The sequence below is a fragment of the Anguilla rostrata genome, chromosome 15 (genome assembly GCF_018555375.3).
Source record: "Anguilla rostrata isolate EN2019 chromosome 15, ASM1855537v3, whole genome shotgun sequence".
In the NCBI taxonomy this organism is placed as follows: Eukaryota; Metazoa; Chordata; class Actinopteri; order Anguilliformes; family Anguillidae; genus Anguilla; species Anguilla rostrata.
The window spans coordinates 21,243,645-21,264,204 of NC_057947.1; the positions used below are offsets into that span (position 1 = coordinate 21,243,645).

Sequence of the window (20,560 nt, forward strand, 5' to 3'; positions counted from 1 at the left end):
TCATGCTCTATTGTCATTTTTAACAACAATTAGCATTCACACATCAAACCATTGTTTGACAGCTCTATATTGTCAGCAGCATTGTAGGTGCAGTTACATTGTGGCATTAGTACTTGAATTGTATCATATATCCACATGTATACAGATATAATTGGATAATGGATTATCTCTGAACAGCCCACTTCATACAGCCCGAAGGGTTAAAAAAACAGGAAAAAGTAGATGAAAGAAACCTCAAGTCACTTGGGAAAATGTGAACTGAGACATATAGGCTAAATAATAATAATAGCAGAAAACCTGTTGTACATTTTAACATATAGTTTAAAACAACAGCTGCTACATTTCACTGAAAACAAATGTGTCAAGCTGGAGAAAACTGGAGGGCTGCTGACGTAAAAAGAAAGCATTCTGTAAGTAATTTTAATAAAAAGTCATTTTAATTTCATCATTCAAATTTAAGGGCAAAGCACACTGTGGTTTCATTTAATCTGGCTCTCACATGGATACTATTTAGATCAAATTTGAATACTGTGGACTTATTCTGGAGTGATATCTAAACAAACACTGTTTGAAATTGAGGGACAGTAATAAATTCTTCATTATTTAATTCTTCTTATTTGACAAAATGATTCCATTCTTTGAAACACTGGTTCAACACTATAAAATTTGCTGAGCACACTTCCAAACTGGGTTTGAACTTACGCATGCAAGATATGAATATTAATTAGGCCAGGAAGTCAATTTCCCCGTCTCGAGAAGATAGATGTAAAGCAACCCTTTTCTCGCAACTTTTAACAAGTCACCATGAAGTGAAGTGAAGTGGTGAGCACACTTTTCCTGCAGCTGAGGTTTCAAAAACACTTAAGAAAGTCTGAATCTCTGAATCAATTTAATGATTTTGAACGAGTGAAATATTTTCTACTGTAGCATGGGTACCTATGGCCATTAAAGACATGTGCAATATATTCATATTTCTTCAAGAAATAAAAATGTTTTTAAAAGACCTGAAACATATCATTTTCCATTTGTATTATTGTATGTGTGGTATGTACCTTGGTTTTTAATAAATTTTAAATGTTTTATCTGAGGTTTTCCAAGCTACCAATGGCTTCAATTAGGGTTAAGGGCCCAAATTAGGGTTAGGGTTAGGAAAACGGTAAGTCTGAGGGTAAAGGCAAGTTCACGGCTGTGTTCAGCAGCTTGAATAATGGTTAGGAAACAGGTTTGTTAATGATTTTGAATGAGTCAAATATTTTCTACTGTAGCATGGGTACCTATGGCCATTAAACATTTAGCAATATATAAAAAATTTTTCAAGGAAAAAAACTTTTTAAAAGACCTGAAACATATCATTTTGCATTTGTATTATTGTATGTGTGGTATGTACCTTGGTTTTTAATAAATTTTAAATGGTTTATCTGAGGTTTTCCAAGCTACCAATGGCTTCAATTAGGGTTAAGGGCCCAAATTAGGGTTAGGGTTAGGAAAACGGTAAGTCTGAGGGTAAAGGCAAGTTCACGGCTGTGTTCAGCAGCTTGAATAATGGTTAGGAGACAGGTTTGTTAATGATTTTGAATGAATCAAATATTTTCTACTGTAGCATGGGTACATATGGCCATTAAACATTTAGCAATATATAAAAAAATTTTCAAGGAAAAAATCTTTTTAAAAGACCTGAAACATTTCATTTTCCATTTGTATTATTGTATGTGTGGTATGTACCTTGGTTTTTAATTAATTTTAAATGGTTTATCTGAGGTTTTCCAAGCTACCAATGGCTTCAATTAGGGTTAAGGGCCCAAAGTAGGGTTAGGGTTAGGAAAACGGTAAGTCTGAGGGTAAAGGCAAGTTCACGGCTGTGTTCAGCAGCTTCAATAATGGTTAGGAGACAGGTTTGTTAATGATTTTGAATGAGTCAAATATTTTCTACTGTAGCATGGGTACCTATGGCCATTAAACATTTAGCAATATATAAAAAATTTTTCAAGGAAAAATTCTTTTTAAAAGACCTGAAACATATCATTTTCCATTTGTATTATTGTATGTGTGGTATGTACCTTGGTTTTTAATACATTTTAAATGTTTTATCTGAGGTTTTCCAAGCTACCAATGGCTTCAATTAGGGTTAAGGGCCCAAATTAGGGTTAGGGTTAGGAAAACGGTAAGTCTGAGGGTAAAGGCAAGTTCACGGCTGTGTTCAGCAGCTTGAATAATGGTTAGGAGACAGGTTTGTTAATGATTTTGAATGAGTCAAATATTTTCTACTGTAGCATGGGTACCTATGGCCATTAAACATTTAGCAATATATAAAAAATTTTTCAAGGAAAAAATCTTTTTAAAAGACCTGAAACATATCATTTTCCATTTGTATTATTGTATGTGTGGTATGTACCTTGGTTTTTAATAAATTTTAAATGGTTTATCTGAGGTTTTCCAAGCTACCAATGGCTTCAATTAGGGTTAAGGGCCCAAATTAGGGTTAGGGTTAGGAAAACGGTAAGTCTGAGGGTAAAGGCAAGTTCACGGCTGTGTTCAGCAGCTTGAATAATGGTTAGGAGACAGGTTTGTTAATGATTTTGAATGAGTCAAATATTTTCTACTGTAGCATGGGTACCTATGGCCATTAAACATTTAGCAATATATAAAAATTTTTTCAAGGAAAAAATCTTTTTAAAAGACCTGAAACATATCATTTTGCATTTGTATTATTGTATGTGTGGTATGTACCTTGGTTTTTAATACATTTTAAATGGTTTATCTGAGGTTTTCCAAGCTACCAATGGCTTCAATTAGGGTTAAGGGCCCAAATTAGGGTTAGGGTTAGGAAAACGGTAAGTCTGAGGGTAAAGGCAAGTTCACGGCTGTGTTCAGCAGCTTGAATAATGGTTAGGAGACAGGTTTGTTAATGATTTTGAATGAGTCAAATATTTTCTACTGTAGCATGGGTACCTATGGCTATTAAACATTTAGCAATATATAAAAAATTTTTCAAGGAAAAAATCTTTTTAAAAGACCTGAAACATATCGTTTTCCATTTGTATTATTGTATGTTTGATATGTACCTTGGTTTTTAATAAATTTTAAATGGTTTATCTGAAGTTTTCCAAGCTACCAATGGCTTCAATTAGGGTTAAGGGCCCAATTTAGGGTTAGGGTTAGGAAAACGGTAAGTCTGAGGGTAAAGGCAAGTTCACGGCTGTGTTCAGCAGCTTGAATAATGGTTAGGAGACAGGTTTGTTAATGATTTTGAATGAGTCAAATATTTTCTACTGTAGCATGGGTACCTATGGCCATTAAACAATTAGCAATATATAAAAAAATTTTCAAGGAAAAAATCTTTTTAAAAGACCTGAAACATATCATTTTGCATTTGTATTATTGTATGTGTGGTATGGACCTTGGTTTTTAATAAATTTTAAATGGTTTATCTGAGGTTTTCCAAGCTACCAATGGCTTCAATTAGGGTTAAGGGGCAAAATTAGGGTTAGGGTTAGGAAAACAGTAAGTCTGAGGGTAAAGGCAAGTTCACGGCTGTGTTCAGCAGCTTGAATAATGGTTAGGAGACAGGTTTGTTAATGATTTTGAATGAATCAAATATTTTCTACTGTAGCATGGGTACATATGGCCATTAAACATTTAGCAATATATAAAAAAATTTTCAAGGAAAAAATCTTTTTAAAAGACCTGAAACATATCATTTTCCATTTGTATTATTGTATGTGTGGTATGTACCTTGGTTTTTAATAAATTTTAAATGGTTTATCTGAGGTTTTCCAAGCTACCAATGGCTTCAATTAGGGTTAAGTGCCCAAATTAGGGTTAGGGTTAGGAAAACGGTAAGTCTGAGGGTAAAGGCAAGTTCACGGCTGTGTTCAGCAGCTTGAATAATGGTTAGGAGACAGGTTTGTTAATGATTTTGAATGAGTCAAATATTTTCTACTGTAGCATGAGTTCCTATGGCCATTAAACATTTAGCAATATATAAAATTTTTTCTAGGAAAAAATCTTTTTAAAAGACCTGAAACATATCATTTTCCATTTGTATTATTGTATGTGTGGTATTTACCTTGGTTTTTAATAAATTTTAAATGGTTTATCTGAGGTTTTCCAAGCTACCAATGACTTCAATTTGGGTTAAGGGCCCAAATTAGGGTTAGGGTTAGGAAAACGGTAAGTCTGAGGGTAAAGGCAAGTTCACGGCTGTGTTCAGCAGCTTGAATAATGGTTAGGAGACAGGTTTGTTAATGATTTTGAATGAGTCAAATATTTTCTACTGTAGCATGGGTACCTATGGCTATTAAACATTTAGCAATATATAAAAAATTTTTCAAGGAAAAAATCTTTTTAAAAGACCTGAAACATATCGTTTTCCATTTGTATTATTGTATGTTTGATATGTACCTTGGTTTTTAATAAATTTTAAATGGTTTATCTGAAGTTTTCCAAGCTACCAATGGCTTCAATTAGGGTTAAGGGCCCAATTTAGGGTTAGGGTTAGGAAAACGGTAAGTCTGAGGGTAAAGGCAAGTTCACGGCTGTGTTCAGCAGCTTGAATAATGGTTAGGAGACAGGTTTGTTAATGATTTTGAATGAGTCAAATATTTTCTACTGTAGCATGGGTACCTATGGCCATTAAAAATTAGCAATATATAAAAAAATGTTCAAGCTAAATATCTTTTTAAAAGACCTGAAACATATCATTTTGCATTTGTATTATTGTATGTGTGCTATTTACCTTGATTTTTAATATATTTTAAATGGTTTATATGAAGTTTTCCAAGCTACCAATGGCTTCAATTAGGGTTAAGGGCCCAAACTAGGGTTAGGGTTAGGAAAACGATATGTCTGAGGGTAAAGGTAAGTTCACAGCTGTGTTCAGCACCTTGAAGAACGGTTATGACACACGTTTTTTAAAGTTACAATTTATAAAGCAAAATGCCATTTGAATTTGAAACATGAATTTAATAAGTGCCAGAATTCACTGAAAAAAAGATTGTTCAGTTAGTGCACTGTTGTCATCTAATGCAGTGGTCCTGCAGACCCATGGTTTGTGCAGATTCTTGAGCTTTCCTTTCAGTCAGCAGCCAGTTAAGGTGATGAGAACAAGGTGTGTGGACCTTTTACCCAAACAGTGACTTTGATGAATCAGTGATGCTCAAACATATCGAAAACCAGCTGCCACTGCCACCCTCCAGGACTGAATTCTGATAGCTGTGATCTAGTGTGTGTAACTGATAGGAGCCTTGAGTTATGTTTCACTTCCCAGGCAAACATTGTATGAATTCACATATAAAGCCAAGGGGAAATGTACAGTTGGACCTGGTAATCTTTCGTAATGTTTGCAGAACAGTCTTCCTGATGCGATACAAGCGGGTAAAGCAGCAACAACAATCCTGAGGGCTAAAATTATTTGTTCTGGCAGGACGGCAAAAGAGAAACAGAGAAACATTAAATAAACTGTGAGGAGAAAACTGGTTCCAACAAAAACAATCACGCTGGCAATGCTGGAAAATGAGATCAGTAAGAGACCAGCTGGGCTTTGGAAGTTTGCCAAAAGATGGAAGTTTCTTCCTCCTTACGACAACTCGGATTCATACACGACAGGGTGATGCTTTTCACTGTCAGATTAGCCTATGGATAGAAAAAAGGAGTAGAATTTGAATTACTGGGTGAGTCAGATAGATGCAGGTGCACCGATTCTGGGAATACTGTCATGGTCCAGCTGTCCATAATGCCGCTGTCCATGGTTCTGAATACTGCTGAAGTCCATGCACCAAATGGACTGAATTTGTATAGTGCTTTAATCCAAAGCGCTTTACAAGTGACGCCTCTCATTCACCCATTCACACACACACTCACACACCAATGGTGAAAGGCTGCCATGCAAGGTACCAATCAGCTCATTGGGAGCAATTAGGGGTTAGGTGTCTTGCTCAGGGACACTTCGACACGCCCAGGGCAGGGGATCGAACCGGCAGTCCTCCGACTGCCAGACAACCGCTCTTACCTCCTGAACTATGTCTCCCAAATATTGAGCACTACCGCTGTCCACAGTTCTGATTCCCCCATCACCTCTTTGTGGGTGTCTATTGTTGCTGATAGTCAGTGGATTCCTTTCCCACTGTGACTATACTGATATACTGATTGTATGGGTCCAACAGCAACAAAACAGCAATATTGGTCATTTTGTCAGTCACTGTATTAAATAATATTATATTGTACGCATATATAATATGTGGTGTACTAACTACATATTATATTATGTATTTAATACACCATATATATATAATATGTAAGTAAAGTTCAATTAAATGAACCTCTTAAGAACCATTCAAGGGTGTAGTGCTGAGAAGTCAGATGTAAAATTATGGCATCTTTTTGGATTTAATCATCAGAGAAGCATGACTTCAATTTACCTCAAACGTTATTTATCAATTTTTTAAAGAAGCCTTGGACAGACACTGCATAGTTATGTGATTGTTTAATGGTAAAATGTCAACAAAAAAGACAAAAATAAACACTCATGAACAGCGTGCATACGCAATGTAACACGACAAACAGTCAACAGGAATCTTGGTAGTTGATTCAAATCAATGATGCACTATGTTCTTCTAATGCATTGTTCCACTTATTAACCTCTCAGTTTTATTTCTGTACACAAACAACTCGTGAATGTGATGCAGTACTTTTCCAGCAGATTAACCAGACAGTCAATAGGTTTAACAACTTTTTCTTCTGCAAGAAATTTCCCTAGTGGCTAACAGCCAGTACTACTTGTTAGACCATAACGACAGGCTTTGAACCTCCAGATGAAATGGGGGGTAGGGAGGACTGTGCATAAAAAAGTAAAGCGTATTACTCTATGGTGATGTCCTCCGAGCGTCTTCATTGTGTTTGCTCCAAACCCGTGCCGCGCTGGCGCTGTTACCGCACCGCTGGGAAATATCAAACCGCCGAAGTACAGTGACAGTGTTAACAATTGTCATACCCAGGGGGGGCTCTGCGACAGAGCGGTCTTTCCCAGGGGCCGGCCCCACAGCTCAGAATCGCGGGGAATTATGGAAGTGATTACCGCACGGGTTATTTATCAAAAGCTTTTGGATTGATCGCTTGCCAGGACTCGAGGCTTATAATACGAAGAGTGCCCTCAGTATCGTAGGAATTTCTCGGCTTTGTCTGTCCGTACAGTCGCATGCTGTTTGCTCATCCCCAGCTAAATAAAAATCCCATAAAAACCTACAGTTTCCACATCGAAGATGAGACTTCTTAAAGTGTGGTTGAAATTTATGCCAAAATGGTTTGAGAATTGTGCGCTGCCCACATTCACAAGATGCATCGTACATTATGCTGGACATCAGTACTCAGTCATAACGTCTGAACTCTAAAATGCACAGTCTATAATTGACGTGGAATGAAAAAATGTGATGTAGGGATTTAATCAACTCGTGTTGTTATAAATATATCAGCCCACCCCAGACTACATTTGGGATCATTGCAACATTATGAAATCTCTTTGTCTTGAAGATATAAGAAGTCTGTGTCACTTTTAATGTGAACTTTTTGCTTGTTGTTCTCAAGTAGTCCTGGCAGGTTTGCTGTTAAAATGTATACAGGAAACCCAGTGCTAATTCAAAACAATGCAAGAAGGTATGTTAACCCTATTACTATCATTTCAGTTGTCGACTGGGTCATTTGTCTGAGGCCTGATTCAGCCTACAGCATACAATGACATTCTATATGATTTTGCACTTCTCCAACAGTTTGGGGAAGCACTTTCCTGTTTCAGCATGACACTGCCCCCAGGCACGCAGCAAGGTCCATTTAGAAATGTTTTTGTCAAGAATGGTGTGGAAGAACACAAAAGTAGCACAAAAAGATTGTTTGATATTAACAGATCCTTTTTGAAAGTGTAAAGTTTGCCTTACAATAAAATAAAACCTTGTTCACTTGTTTGTATAATCAAAATCGAATGTTGAGGGAGATAAACAACTTTCCTGGGTTGGCTTGCAGTTTCCATACTTAATCATTTTGCGCGGACAAACCTTCCATTGGGAGAGCCAGCACTCTCACCACTTTGCTCACATAGAAACAAAACCTTCATCCATTCATCCAATTTCTAATCTGCTTACTCTTGGTCGGAATTTGGGTGGGCTGGAGCCTATCCCAGTACACATTGGGTGAAAGGCAGAAATTGTGAGACTGAGGGGTGGAACTAAAGTACCCTGAGGAACTGGGAGGAAACCTGTGGGAGGAAACCAATGTACTCAAAGGAATTCAAACTCGGTACCTTCTTGTTGTGAGGTGACAGCACTACTCACTGCACCACCATGCCGCCAGGAAACAAAACCCGGCCTTTACAATCACTCAATCAAATCAATACATAAACCGACTCATTCAGTGTTCCAGTGACAACTTTGGTAATATTTTCCTGCAGCCATGACTGAATGTTTCTTGGTGAGCTATCATGTGACCATCTCTTCAGTTATCCATGCACTAATGCGATCCCTGCTCACCTACCTGATTGGGTGCTGTGGGTTGCCAATGAATAAAATCCAGCCAGTGTAAAACATGTTTGCACTTTAACCCAAAGTCATGCTTAAAAGATGCCAGCTGGTATTGCTTCAGTGTCACACAACACTTTCATGCTTTTTAATGGGAGTTCAGGACTTACCCAAAGGCACTTCAGTCCCTGATTAATTGGCCATAAAACTGGGCATAATATAGGTATGCTCTTACCTTTTCCTCAAGGTTAAGAACAGCAATATGTATATCAAATTAATGAACAGTTTTATTGTTCTGCTGTGAAGGTGAGACTAACATACCAGTGCTTTGCTAAGGTTCCTTCATCAGTGAAGTGGTGTTGACTGTGTATCTTTCATGAAAGTAGCTCATTAATTGTCCATGGTGATGTTTTCAGACTGCTTGAATTCCCAACATGAGACAAGGATATTCACTGGCTCATATCCATTAATTGCAAAATCTGATTGCACAGCCTTGCGTTGGTCTATTGGGGCCCTTGGAATATAGCCTTTGATCATTTGGAATTATCAATTTTCATTTCAGGGTGAGTTTGAAATGTTTTATTAACAACTTGGAGAGAGTAATACAACCTTTACACTCCCTTATCATGCTAAGCCTGGCTTTGGCTTCAACTAATTGCACATATTATCTACAATCTGTCTAAATGCTTCACGTTCTTCATAATGAATATTCTATGTTCGACACTGTTTACTCTCAGTGTTCCGATCCAGTAAATAATACATATCTATGAAGGGGCGTCACCTTTCAGCCACAAAACACCAAGGATGAAAGATTTTTCTAAACAAGTGACTTCTAACAATTATAACTGCATACTTGATTTTATAAAGCAAATTGAAGCACTTTTCTTAATGCAAAATCAAAGTAAACCTGTCACTAAAATTGAATTGAATTGAAGTTAAACTTTCCCCTACCTCCTTCAATTGGTTTCAATCTTCAAGGCAGCTGTCCCCTGCCATAGTTTTCCATAAGATTCAAGGCCCAAAATATGTTTAAACAGGTCTTAATCTGTTTAATAACGAGTGCTTCATTTTCACTTCACCCAGTGCTTTTCCAAATGAGTGAAGAAATACTGTGAAAGTGTACAGCCTTATAGACTTTCACAGAGATGCTACTGCTGTAGAGCAGTGACAAATGGCCTTGGGTTCAGTTGAATTGATTGTAGGCGATTATCTGAACTGCTCACCTTGTGTGAATAGAAATAGGATTTATTTTTTCTTTTGAAACATGCAAATGAATTGTTGCCTTGAATCTGAAAAAAAAAATGGTATCTGAGAAAAGGTCTGGCAGATGTTGGTGCCCAGGAAGAAAGTTAAACATGAATAAAATGCCAAATGTATTTTGTTTTATCTGACATGCAAAGCAAGCCATTTGCAGTGTCTTATGTAGTGCTGAGAAATATTACAGTTATTACAACCACAGAGCAGTATGCATAAGTGTAGGCTTTTGTTGATGACCATGATGATATGATGATTATGGTAGTGATGATGGTGATGATGATCTTAGTGATGGTAATGGTAATGATTATTGGTGGTGACCTTTAATATCATTAGTATAATTGCAATGACGATGAACACATAATATTTCTCTTTTTTATTTTATATTTATTTTTATTTTTTGTGAAAATTAGTTTCACATTTAAAATGGTTGTTTTGATACTGAAGTTGACCTGTATTGCAACTGGACATTTACAGTATCTAATATGTCATCTTATTAGCCTTTGAATAGAACGTAATAATAATTTTTAAAAACCCTTAAGACGCGGTATGAAACCTTCATTTTTATAGAAGTATATGCAGGTGCAGCCATGAATATTACCATACTGATCGAAATTATCAAGAATAAAATTTTTAACCTATTCATGCTAAAGTCAGCATATTCTGTTTTTCGTATTTGCTTCATACAAAATGCATAGAGATGAATCACCAGAACCTTCCTAAAATACCAAAGAGTCATTCCACAGGAAATAGACCAGGCTGTCATGCCTGTCCCTACATAATACATATTGCTCACCTATCTGTAGAGACAAAAACTGAAGCAAGAGCTCCAGATGCCAAACAGTTATTGATAAATACACGATATGACCAAAGTATCTGGATACTCCTTGTTCTGGGGCTGATTTTCATTGTTTGATCTAGGCCCCTTAGTTCCAGTGAAGGCAAATGTTATTGTAATGACATTCTAGATGATTCTGTGCTTCCAACTTTGTAGCAACAGTTTGGCAAAGGCCCATTCCTGTTTCAGCATTACAATGCCACTGGGCACACAGCCAGGTCCATAAATAAATGGTTTTGTTGAGATCGGTGTGGAAGAACTTGACTGGCCTGCACAGAGCCCTGACCTCAACTCCATCTATCCAACACCTGGGATTAATTGGAAAGACAACTGCAAGCCAGGCCTAATCGCCAAATCAGTGCCTGATTAGTGAGGTTGGCCACTGATATGGCGATTACGCCTAGATCGCAGTTAGCTTTCCAATTGATCCCAAATGTGTTGGGTGGGGTTGAAGTCAGGGATCTGTGCAGGCCAGTCCAGTTTTTCCTCACCATTCCTGAAAAAACCATTTCCACATGGACCTTGCTGTGTGCCCGGGGACATTGTCATGCTGAAACAGAAAAGGACGTGTTGGAGAAGCACATAATTGTCTAGAATGTGATTGTATGTTGTAGCTTTAAGATTTGCCTTCAGTGTAACCAAGGGGCCTAGCCCAAACCATAACAATCAGCCCCAGACCAAGGGGTCACCAGATACTTTTGGTCATATAGTGTATATATGAAGTTAAGCAAAGATTATATCGCTTTCTTATGTCAGTCACTATGTAGGTATTCTGATGAAAGTATACGTGCTTTCAACCACCTGCATATATCAGAAATCTTTCACCATGAGCACATAGGAAAAAGATAGCTTAATGGTTTCACAAAATTAGGTTTTTGCAATCTCATTCAGATGGAAGCAAACTCTTTCAACCAAAAAACTGTGATTCACTTGCATAAGCAGTCACCAATTTTCATCAATCCCTGCCTTTGTGTCAAAAGATTGTAGCTGGATATAATAGAATAAGACACAATAGTACTTTTTCATAAAATAACCATTTGTGTTCCTGTGCTTGCATTAAAGTATAATAAAATGTGCACATTGACACAATGCTCAGTATGTAATATACATGGTGTATGGAATAAATTCTTGTCAGTACTTTTCTGGTAAAAAAGCAATGACAAGGCATGCAGTTATTGCAAAAGTGAAAGGTACAAATTATTCACAATATTTATTTCTCGCTCCCTTCCCATATGGCTATCATTATAAGTCAAAGAGGTGGTTTTTAATTTAGACCTCAGACATTTAATCGGCCTTCCAATGTTGCCGAGTAGAAATTACATTTGTAAAGATTGATTTCGTAGCCTTGCTTTTTTAAATCTTATTTTTCATTTTTATTCATTTTTCAATGGCACAAAACTGCTGTTCGAGGGAAGAGCCTCAGATTCTTCTGGCATCACTCAACACAAATCTGATTGTGAAATCAACTCTTGATCAAGTACATTTTTCTCTGATTGATTTAAATAAACTTTGGTACATTTAATTGAATCCTGAGGATTTTAAACTGAATGCTGTGTTCTTAGCTCTATGTAGAGTATTTTGGGGCTGCGATTGTGTGCCAGTTTATATCCCAAGTTGCGCACAGTAATTGTACCCTTGAGCCAAATACTGTATACTTCTTTAGCCTAATTATTATATATAATTATTATATACTTGATCGAACCAGTGGCATAGGTTTCGTTTGAACATTGGGGGGACACATTAAGCTGAGGGTCCTCCCCCAGGAAATTTAGAGCGTCAGACACTTCATTTCCTGCATTCTGGTGATTTTTATGCACCAATTTGTGTCTTTTCTGCATCAATTTAAAAGTCCTCTGCTTCTTTTATGTTTTTATTGGGGGGGGGAGTGCACATGTTCTAAATATTGAGGGGGATGTATCCCCTGCGTCCCCTCCGAAATCTACACCTATGGATGGAACTGTTTACTGAACAAAGCAACATGTGCAATCTGCACTCTATTTTAAAGGGCTGTTACTGAGGGTAACCTAGCCTAGGCTGTAAACATCTTGCATGATTATTCAAAACAGTATTGCTGTTAAAGTAATATTACATGTACCCAGACCCCGTCAGTGCTAAAAAGGATTGCAGGATGCTATTACAGGAGTTGTGCAAGATGATGGGGGAATTTCTTTGGGAGGGATTAGAGAGCCCATCCTGTGGTCTTATCAGACCATTAAAGGGGTGCACTAATAATAATAATAATAATAATAATAATAATAAAAATAATAATAATGCTCTCTGATAGAAGCTGCAAGTTGTTGTAGTATAACTATTTGTACAACTTCATATATTTGAATTGTTATTTCAGGCTAGTATGGCATGGCCAGTTCAAATGACAGGAGCCAAAAGAACAACCATCAAACATATAGTATTTATATCTTCTTTGATGTTTGCATGTTAGCACTATTCCTTTTGTGGTCTCTGTTGTACCACACAAAAAAAAAAAAAAACCTTTGCACCAATGTAGTTTGACCTTGCTACAGCAAGACAATAATGAGTGTTACAAATAGATAAGGAAATCGTATTGTGAGGCTGCAAAACTCCATTAAAGCTATACTGGAACAACACATAGTGTTTATGTAATTTTAGAGCAAGCTTGTACACTCAATATGGCCATTTATTATCCCAATATGATAATGGCAGCTAATAGCAAATAATGGAAAAAATGGGAAATAAAGATATATACTATTAAAGTTACATAATGCTGAGGGGAGAATCAGCTACATTCTTGAGATGAATGAGAAAACGTGGAATATGGCAGGAGGGAATAAATGGAAAATAGTTAGACACAGCTGTCCTATAAGGGGAGCATAGTTATAGGCCTAATACTGCCCTTAATGACAAACAAATTCTGCCAAAATAAATGCTTCGCATGTCTGAAAGCAGAATCCCATGGAGTTGTCCAGACTTAATAAATAAAAAGGCATTTTTCTCCTTCAAGATAAATTGAAAATAATTCATCTTGTGCAATCTATTGCAACTGATATGGCCAACAGACAAATGGATGTTTGGGCCCATACAGTAACATCTTCGTCCTTTCAAGGGAGTGATTAAGGAGACATCACAGATGATGATTATGCGTGACTACTGATGAAAGGATATATGATGTCATTCATAATCGTAAGTAAGAAACAGCAAGAGGCCCATGACCAAGCTGCTTCCCTTGTGTTTAGCTACCTAGCAAGTTTTCTATCCAGTGGTTACTCGCATTGATAACTGTGACACTTCTGAATGTCTGTTGTGTGAATGTGTCTGAATACTGAGTATTGCTATGTAGGCAAAATGGTAGCTACACTGCAAAAAAGCTGTTTTATCAAGTGTTTTAGTCTTTCGATGATAAGTAAAATTTAAAAATTCTCATGTCTTCAAAAATGACTTCAAATGTCCTTTGACCGTGGCATAGTGTGTTTGTATAAACTTTGTGGTGACTACTTCACACTAATGGTATCATGAGTGAGGTTTGGATTCAGTAGGGCTGGCTGCAATCCAGCCTGGCAGTGTTCAATCAGCTGAATTTAATTATCAATTAAATATGGTTAATTGGTTGGGTGAGTAACTAAGGTTGGTGATATAAGTGTTTGATAACTTTTTTTTTCTTTAAATAAATGAAATAATAACTTAAAAACATGTTTTTTTGTTTACTTTGTCTCATATTACATTTTGTCAAAAAATCTGAAACCGTTCAGTGTGACAAATATGCAGTAATAGAGGAAATCAGGAAGGAGGCAAATACTTTATCACGACACTGCACATTATGGATTACATGTAAGTTACTGTTACTTTCAATAATAACGCAAAATGTACTACAAATTGTACAAATACAAATACATAGTCATAGTCACATAAAGTCATGGTCATATAGCTCAAAAAAGATGTAAATCATGCCATAACAGTCCTGAAGTATTTAGCTATGTACAAACGAGGGTTTAGGAGTGGGAATAGGGTGATGCGAGACAAATTCCAACATTATTGATTTCAAAAAGAGGTGGTCTTCTTTATTTTTAAAAGGGAATTGTGAAAGGGTTGTGGCTTAAGACCTTAATTTCTATGCATTTCTGCATTTGCAACTGGGAGAATAATTGCATTATTTTGTGAATTGTCTTCTAAAATGTGCATTTCATTTGCATGTAAGCTAAAGACAAAAAGCACAGCTCTGCAGGTTATGAATTTCATCATTACTTCAGAACACACAGAAACACCAGCTGTTTCAGTCAAGCTATCTATATATCTGCGATTTCTTTCCACTTATAGTGCATTCAGTGTTTCCAGTGTGGGCAGATTAAATGAACCTTTCCAGTATAAATTCCTTCTGCTACAGTCAGGCGTATTTTCAGCTTCCCACTCGCTTCTTTTTCCTTGTGTCCTTATTTTACTGTTTGCTTGCTTTTTGCTATGGTTCTCTGAGAAACCCACCTTACTGACGGTATGTATTGTTGGTAATTACATCACTAAATTATTATTTTTTCTAGGGCTCGTTGGCAGTTCTGCACTGAAGATAGGGCATAGGTCATATTTGTTGTGCTGTGGTAGGTCAAAGTGAAGTCATACCTTTATTGTACACCCTCATCCCCTGCAAGGAATTGACCTGTACTATTCTCATGCCTGTGGCCATAAAGGGGTAACAGAGCTGCATTGTGGACATGCCCCTGTCCATCTCTCAGAGCTGACAAGACTGTAGTCTCTTTGTGAATACCCTCATCTCCCACATCCTCTCTTCTTTCTGTAAAAATGGCTCATCTTGCATATTTACCTACACTCATTTACTGAAAAATGTATCACAAAAAACTATGTTTTAAGTGGCAATGAAAAATACCCTGAGCGCATGTCTGTGTTGCTTCATTATTGGGTCCTTAGTTCTGTACTGAACATGTTTTGTACAGTATTTACTTGTATATACAGTAATTTAAGGTTGTGTTCTCTATCATGAGAGAGGTAGTGGAAATACGGATGTAGTTTCAGAAGCTAAGAGATCTTCATGGATTCCTTAAATTGTTCTGATTCATTTATGTTTTTTAGCAAAGGGGCAGAAGATGTAAATGGTTCTATTTATCAGAAGTACATCTTTATAAGGGAGGGAGGAACTGTATATCTGCACATGGAAACTATGGCCACAGAGAGATTGACAAGCAAAGATTGTGCTAAGATGGTACTTTCAACAACAACAATTACATCTCAAATGCTGAAGTACCAAAGAGGGTGATATCTGCATGCTTAACCATAGGAGGCCATTTGCAATTCCTTTAAACTGTTATCTTGCACATCCAGCATCCATTTTTCAGTCTACTTCTCAGCTGTCAGAAATTCACCTGAAGGGAAAACTCAGCAAGCACCTGAACAAAAGACATCTTTAAAGCAATAGCTTTTTGAGGTTTCCCGTAGCCATGGCTGCTGCTAGGAGGAATCTAATAGACCTTTTTATCCTTTGGGCAAATTTTGAATTGTATATAAAGAATGTAAGGTGGGTGGGGTGGTGGCTGGGGCCTAAACTGTATACAGTAAATTATTATGCAGTAAATACAGTCCAAATAGAGTCCAATATTTTTTGGGAAAGTTAATAAGCAAGTACTGTAGGTAACCTAGTACATAAATGAATGCACACAATGTAAAATAATTACATTTACATAAATTTTGAACACATAATAGTATTCGTGTTTTGCTTTCTAAAAAGACAAGTATCCTAATTCAGCCTGAGTTAGGAATTTAAATTGTTTAAATTTTCTGATTGAAATGCCATTAAAGATATTCCAGTGCCCCAAAGCTGCTGCACTGTAGAAGGCTGAGAAGAATGGATGAGACAGTCCTGACACAGTGTGGTCATTAAGGATCCCATGGCACTTTTCAAAATACTGGGGGTGTTACCCCTGGTTATCTTATCAAATATTGTGCAAAATGATATTTGTTTGTGCCAACCAACTCAGTCAAAGCACAAAGATGCACTCACACAAAGAATTGCCAAGCATCAACCACACAGTGCTAAAAATAGACCATAATTGAATTCATTCCTGTGAACCTTGTTTTTTCATGTTATTTCAGTTCACATAGTCTAGTTTATTTCCATTTTTATTTACATGTCTTTAATTTGCTTGCCCCTGCTGCAAATCATTTCATCAATATGAATGGTCTTCTATTTATTATTTGTTCAGCAGGTGATACTGCACTTTTCACATGTGTAGGCTACCTCCCACAGATGAAAAAATACCATATAGCACAACACCATTATGTGCTACTATTACTCTGCCACTGTGAGTCTAGTAACCACACTGAATGCACCACGTGACAGTGAGGGAACATTGTTGCCAATCATTCTAAAGTGGCAGATGACTGTAATGTGATGAATGTCTTCACACCTGCAATCAAAGAAGGCTCTACTGATCTCATGCTGAGCGATGACTGAAACGCAGGGGAGAGAAGCTGGATACCATAATCCCTACAGATTCTAACCATATTACTGTGGGTAGAGAGTACAATTAATTATTACCCTATACAGATTCTACACCCTTATAAAATGTATACATACTGTGTATATACAAATGGGTGACAAATTAAAGGGAAAACCTGAATAAATGAGTGGAGAAAGATAACAAATGCAGATTCATCCATACAGGTGTACTGCATGATACACTTAAGCAATTGGCATGTATAAAAATGCTGGCCCAGTTGACCTCGATTTTGGATCAAGAGCAAGATGGCAAGAGGAAAATATCTAAGTGACTTTGGAAGAGGGTTCATTATTGAGGCATGGATGGCAGGAGCTTCAGTCACAAAGACTGCTCAACTAGCTAGTGTTTCAATAGGAACAGTGACTAAAGTGGCATCTGCATTTAGATCTATGATATTAAAGCCAGAGGCAATATACTTGCGCAGGATACAATCCCACCCTGTCCTTGTCTGCTGAACAGATCACGACAATCTAATTGTGTATATTACAATTTAATAGTTATAACTGGGTTAAAAATTGAAAGAAATATTAAGAAGACAATCAGTTGTCACTTCTGGGGAACATAACCGCAATTTGAATCCAGTTTCCTGGATCTTGAACGTGTAAATTTTGGGATTATATGGTATATACAGTACATCAAAGATAGTCCAGCCATGTTTCCTGAACTTTGTTGTATGAGTAAACCAGGGACAATGTTTAATCACCCAATGAATTGCATTACTCAAATCCCGACCTTTCAGGGAGATAGCTCGCGAAAGTAAAGCTCAATAACTGTCTGTACAAAACTTTGGTGGGCCAAGCCCTGGAGAGGAGTGATGAGAGTATTCAATACAGAGTTAGAAAGGCTATGGCTAATTAGCTGCGCTTTAAATCTGCCCTGGTTGTGGCATTTTGTAGTAGTCTTATGAGAGCTGCATTTGTCACCAAAAATAACCAATAATCTGCCTACATATACCTGTAAGTATAGGTATAGGCATATGTATCTATATATATACAGTTTAACCATATATTTAACCATGTTTTTCCATGTTATCCTGTCAAATGATACTGGACCAATTACACTGTCTACCTCCAAGAACTTGATCCTCCAACGACCCGGTTAGAATTGTCATAATAATAATAATAATAATAATAATAATAATAATAATAATAATGATGAAACTGACTATTGATTTTTTAAAAATCAATTCATTACTTTGTGGTCAACTTCCAACTAAACCAATTCAGAATATTAAAAAAATGTAAAGCATAAAGTAAAGGCAGCTAAAATACTCTAGATAGTAGGCTATAGGTGGTTACAGGTAGGCTAATGTAATAAAATTACAATACTTAAAGTAAGTACATAGATTGTAATGACATAATATTAAAGTTATATTTTATATTTTTACCACTATTTCCGGTCACAAAATGTTAGTTTGGGCGTTGCTACGCAGAAAATATTTAGTTCTTAGCGCCAAATGAATAGTGCATATGAGCCTGTCCTAAAATGAACAAACTCGGGGATTATAGTGGAACAGGTACACCATAACCCTTGAGACCGTGAATCAACAATGAATTGAACTTGAAAGAAACATATCATTTTCACAATTGTTGGTGCAAATGGAGAGCAGAGCGCAATGGTACGATTCATCGACCCGGGAGCTGATCAGCCTGAAAAGCCATGGAAAACATTTGTATTCATGGTGTAATTACATCCTGCCTCTTCAACTGCATAAATATCCGCCTCTATCCATTATCTTGTTCTTTTTCATGATGATAATGAAGGATTTCTAAACTCTGTTAATCATGACTGTAATTTTGATGAATCAGTGAATAGGCAACCTTCTGTGTATTTGCCTTGAACATGCAAGGACTGATTCCTGAGTAAAATGAATCAGACCTTACATTTGAAAGTGTATTCACAGTACCATAATTAGCAAATACAGATAATCCAGCAGAAGGCCAATTCATGTAGTCTAGTGTTTATTAGATAAACACAGAATGCAGCTACAGACAAGATTTTTTGTCTTGTATCTATCTATATATATATATATATATGTGTGTGTGTGTATATATATATATATATATATATATATATATATATATATATATATATATAATCCTGGAAGCACAATCTTAACCAGTTTATTTATCTAGCATTCCACCCTCCCCTTCTCTTTTTGAACCTGTATTTTAAGGAAATACCTAAATGCAAATGGTGGTTATGAGGGTTATGATTATAATGGCTGTTACTGAATTAGTGGTAGAAGTGTTGGTCACTTTTACTGGCATTTCTATATGCTAGTAAGACTGAAGTCGCCTGGCCTTAGTCAGTTTGGCTTTTTATAATATATTGGCACTAGAAGATGGATATTTAAGGTTAGAAGATATTCGTCGCGTTTGTTGTTTGGGTTCAGGTGCATATGGGTAACTACGGTTGCTCTTAGTTTGTAAAAAACAGAACATCTGAAATAACGTCACCCAAGATCAATCTAATAACGCGTTTCCCCGTTAGCTAGTTTGGTGAGCTGTGTGGTGACATTCTGTGTGGAGGTGGGTGCTGCATTTTCGTGCAACCAGACGCTGTGCAGGACGCACTTGGTGGAAGAAATGCAGTGACCGATAGAAGTGATTCCAGTGGTGCGTTCGCGCGCAGCGCAATCCTACTTGTGAGTGACAGCGAGCAGGGATTTAAAGCTAAGGGATACTCACGCGCCACGCAGAAGTGGATGGTCAGTCGGGTTGTGCATAAAGGTTGTATTTTCTGTACCTGTCCGCTGTCTCTTTGGACCGGCACACAGTAAGCGTTCAAAAATGAACCAGACTGCCTCCGTTTCCCATCAAGTGAAATGCCAATCCACCAAGGCAATCAAGGTAAGATTTTTTTGTTTCTTTTCGGCTTTAGATCGTGCCTTTATCCTGAGTCTTACCGCGGTTTTGTGTGTTTGAAAAGCCACCACGTCCTGAAATAATTGCCAATACAGTAGAACAGTTAGCCTATTTTCTTCAGAAAAGTTTATTATCAAAATCAAAACTTTAAAGCTGAGGCGTGATGTGTAGGTTATTTTTTTTGTACTCTTTGCGCAGTCATTGTCAACAAATGTACATGTCGCTGCCTTGGTTTATGTCACTTTAACAAGTTTTGTTTTTACGTCTAAAAATGATTACATATTTTCCCCCACATTTAAATAAAATGCCGCATAAGCAGTGCGCTTGGAACACGCACCTTATGTACACACGGACGTCCTTTCGTGCATGGATCATGCATTATTTCCATCTTGCTGATGTTTTTTAGGTCTTTGTAAAATGTCAGGTCTTTTATGCACGTTCCTAAATACACCAAATAAAATAGCAGAAGTGAAGCTTTTTACATGCTCAGCACGTAGCCTGGAGTGTGTAAAATTATATAAATCAACTTGCGATGATACTGTTCGTACTTTAACACAGTCAAATGTTATATTCGGAGAAAACAACGAATGAGAACTTTTTTTTAAATGAGCTAGAGATGTT

The 20,560-nt window shown here is 36.9% G+C and overlaps 1 protein-coding gene across 2 annotated transcripts in view; it reads left to right on the plus strand.

The window, feature by feature from the left end:
• The first annotated feature begins 19,595 nt into the window (after positions 1-19,595).
• LOC135240577 (inactive dipeptidyl peptidase 10-like) overlaps positions 19,596-20,560 on the plus strand; it is a 169,755-nt gene continuing 168,790 nt past the window's right edge. The window contains exon 1 of one of the 2 annotated variants that reach the window (XM_064310206.1): positions 19,596-19,924. In XM_064310206.1, the coding sequence (XP_064166276.1) occupies positions 19,865-19,924 (60 nt within the window). In that variant the 5' untranslated portion in view covers positions 19,596-19,864. The remainder of the gene's footprint in view (positions 19,925-20,560) is intronic. The other variant, XM_064310204.1, reaches the window with a different exon arrangement.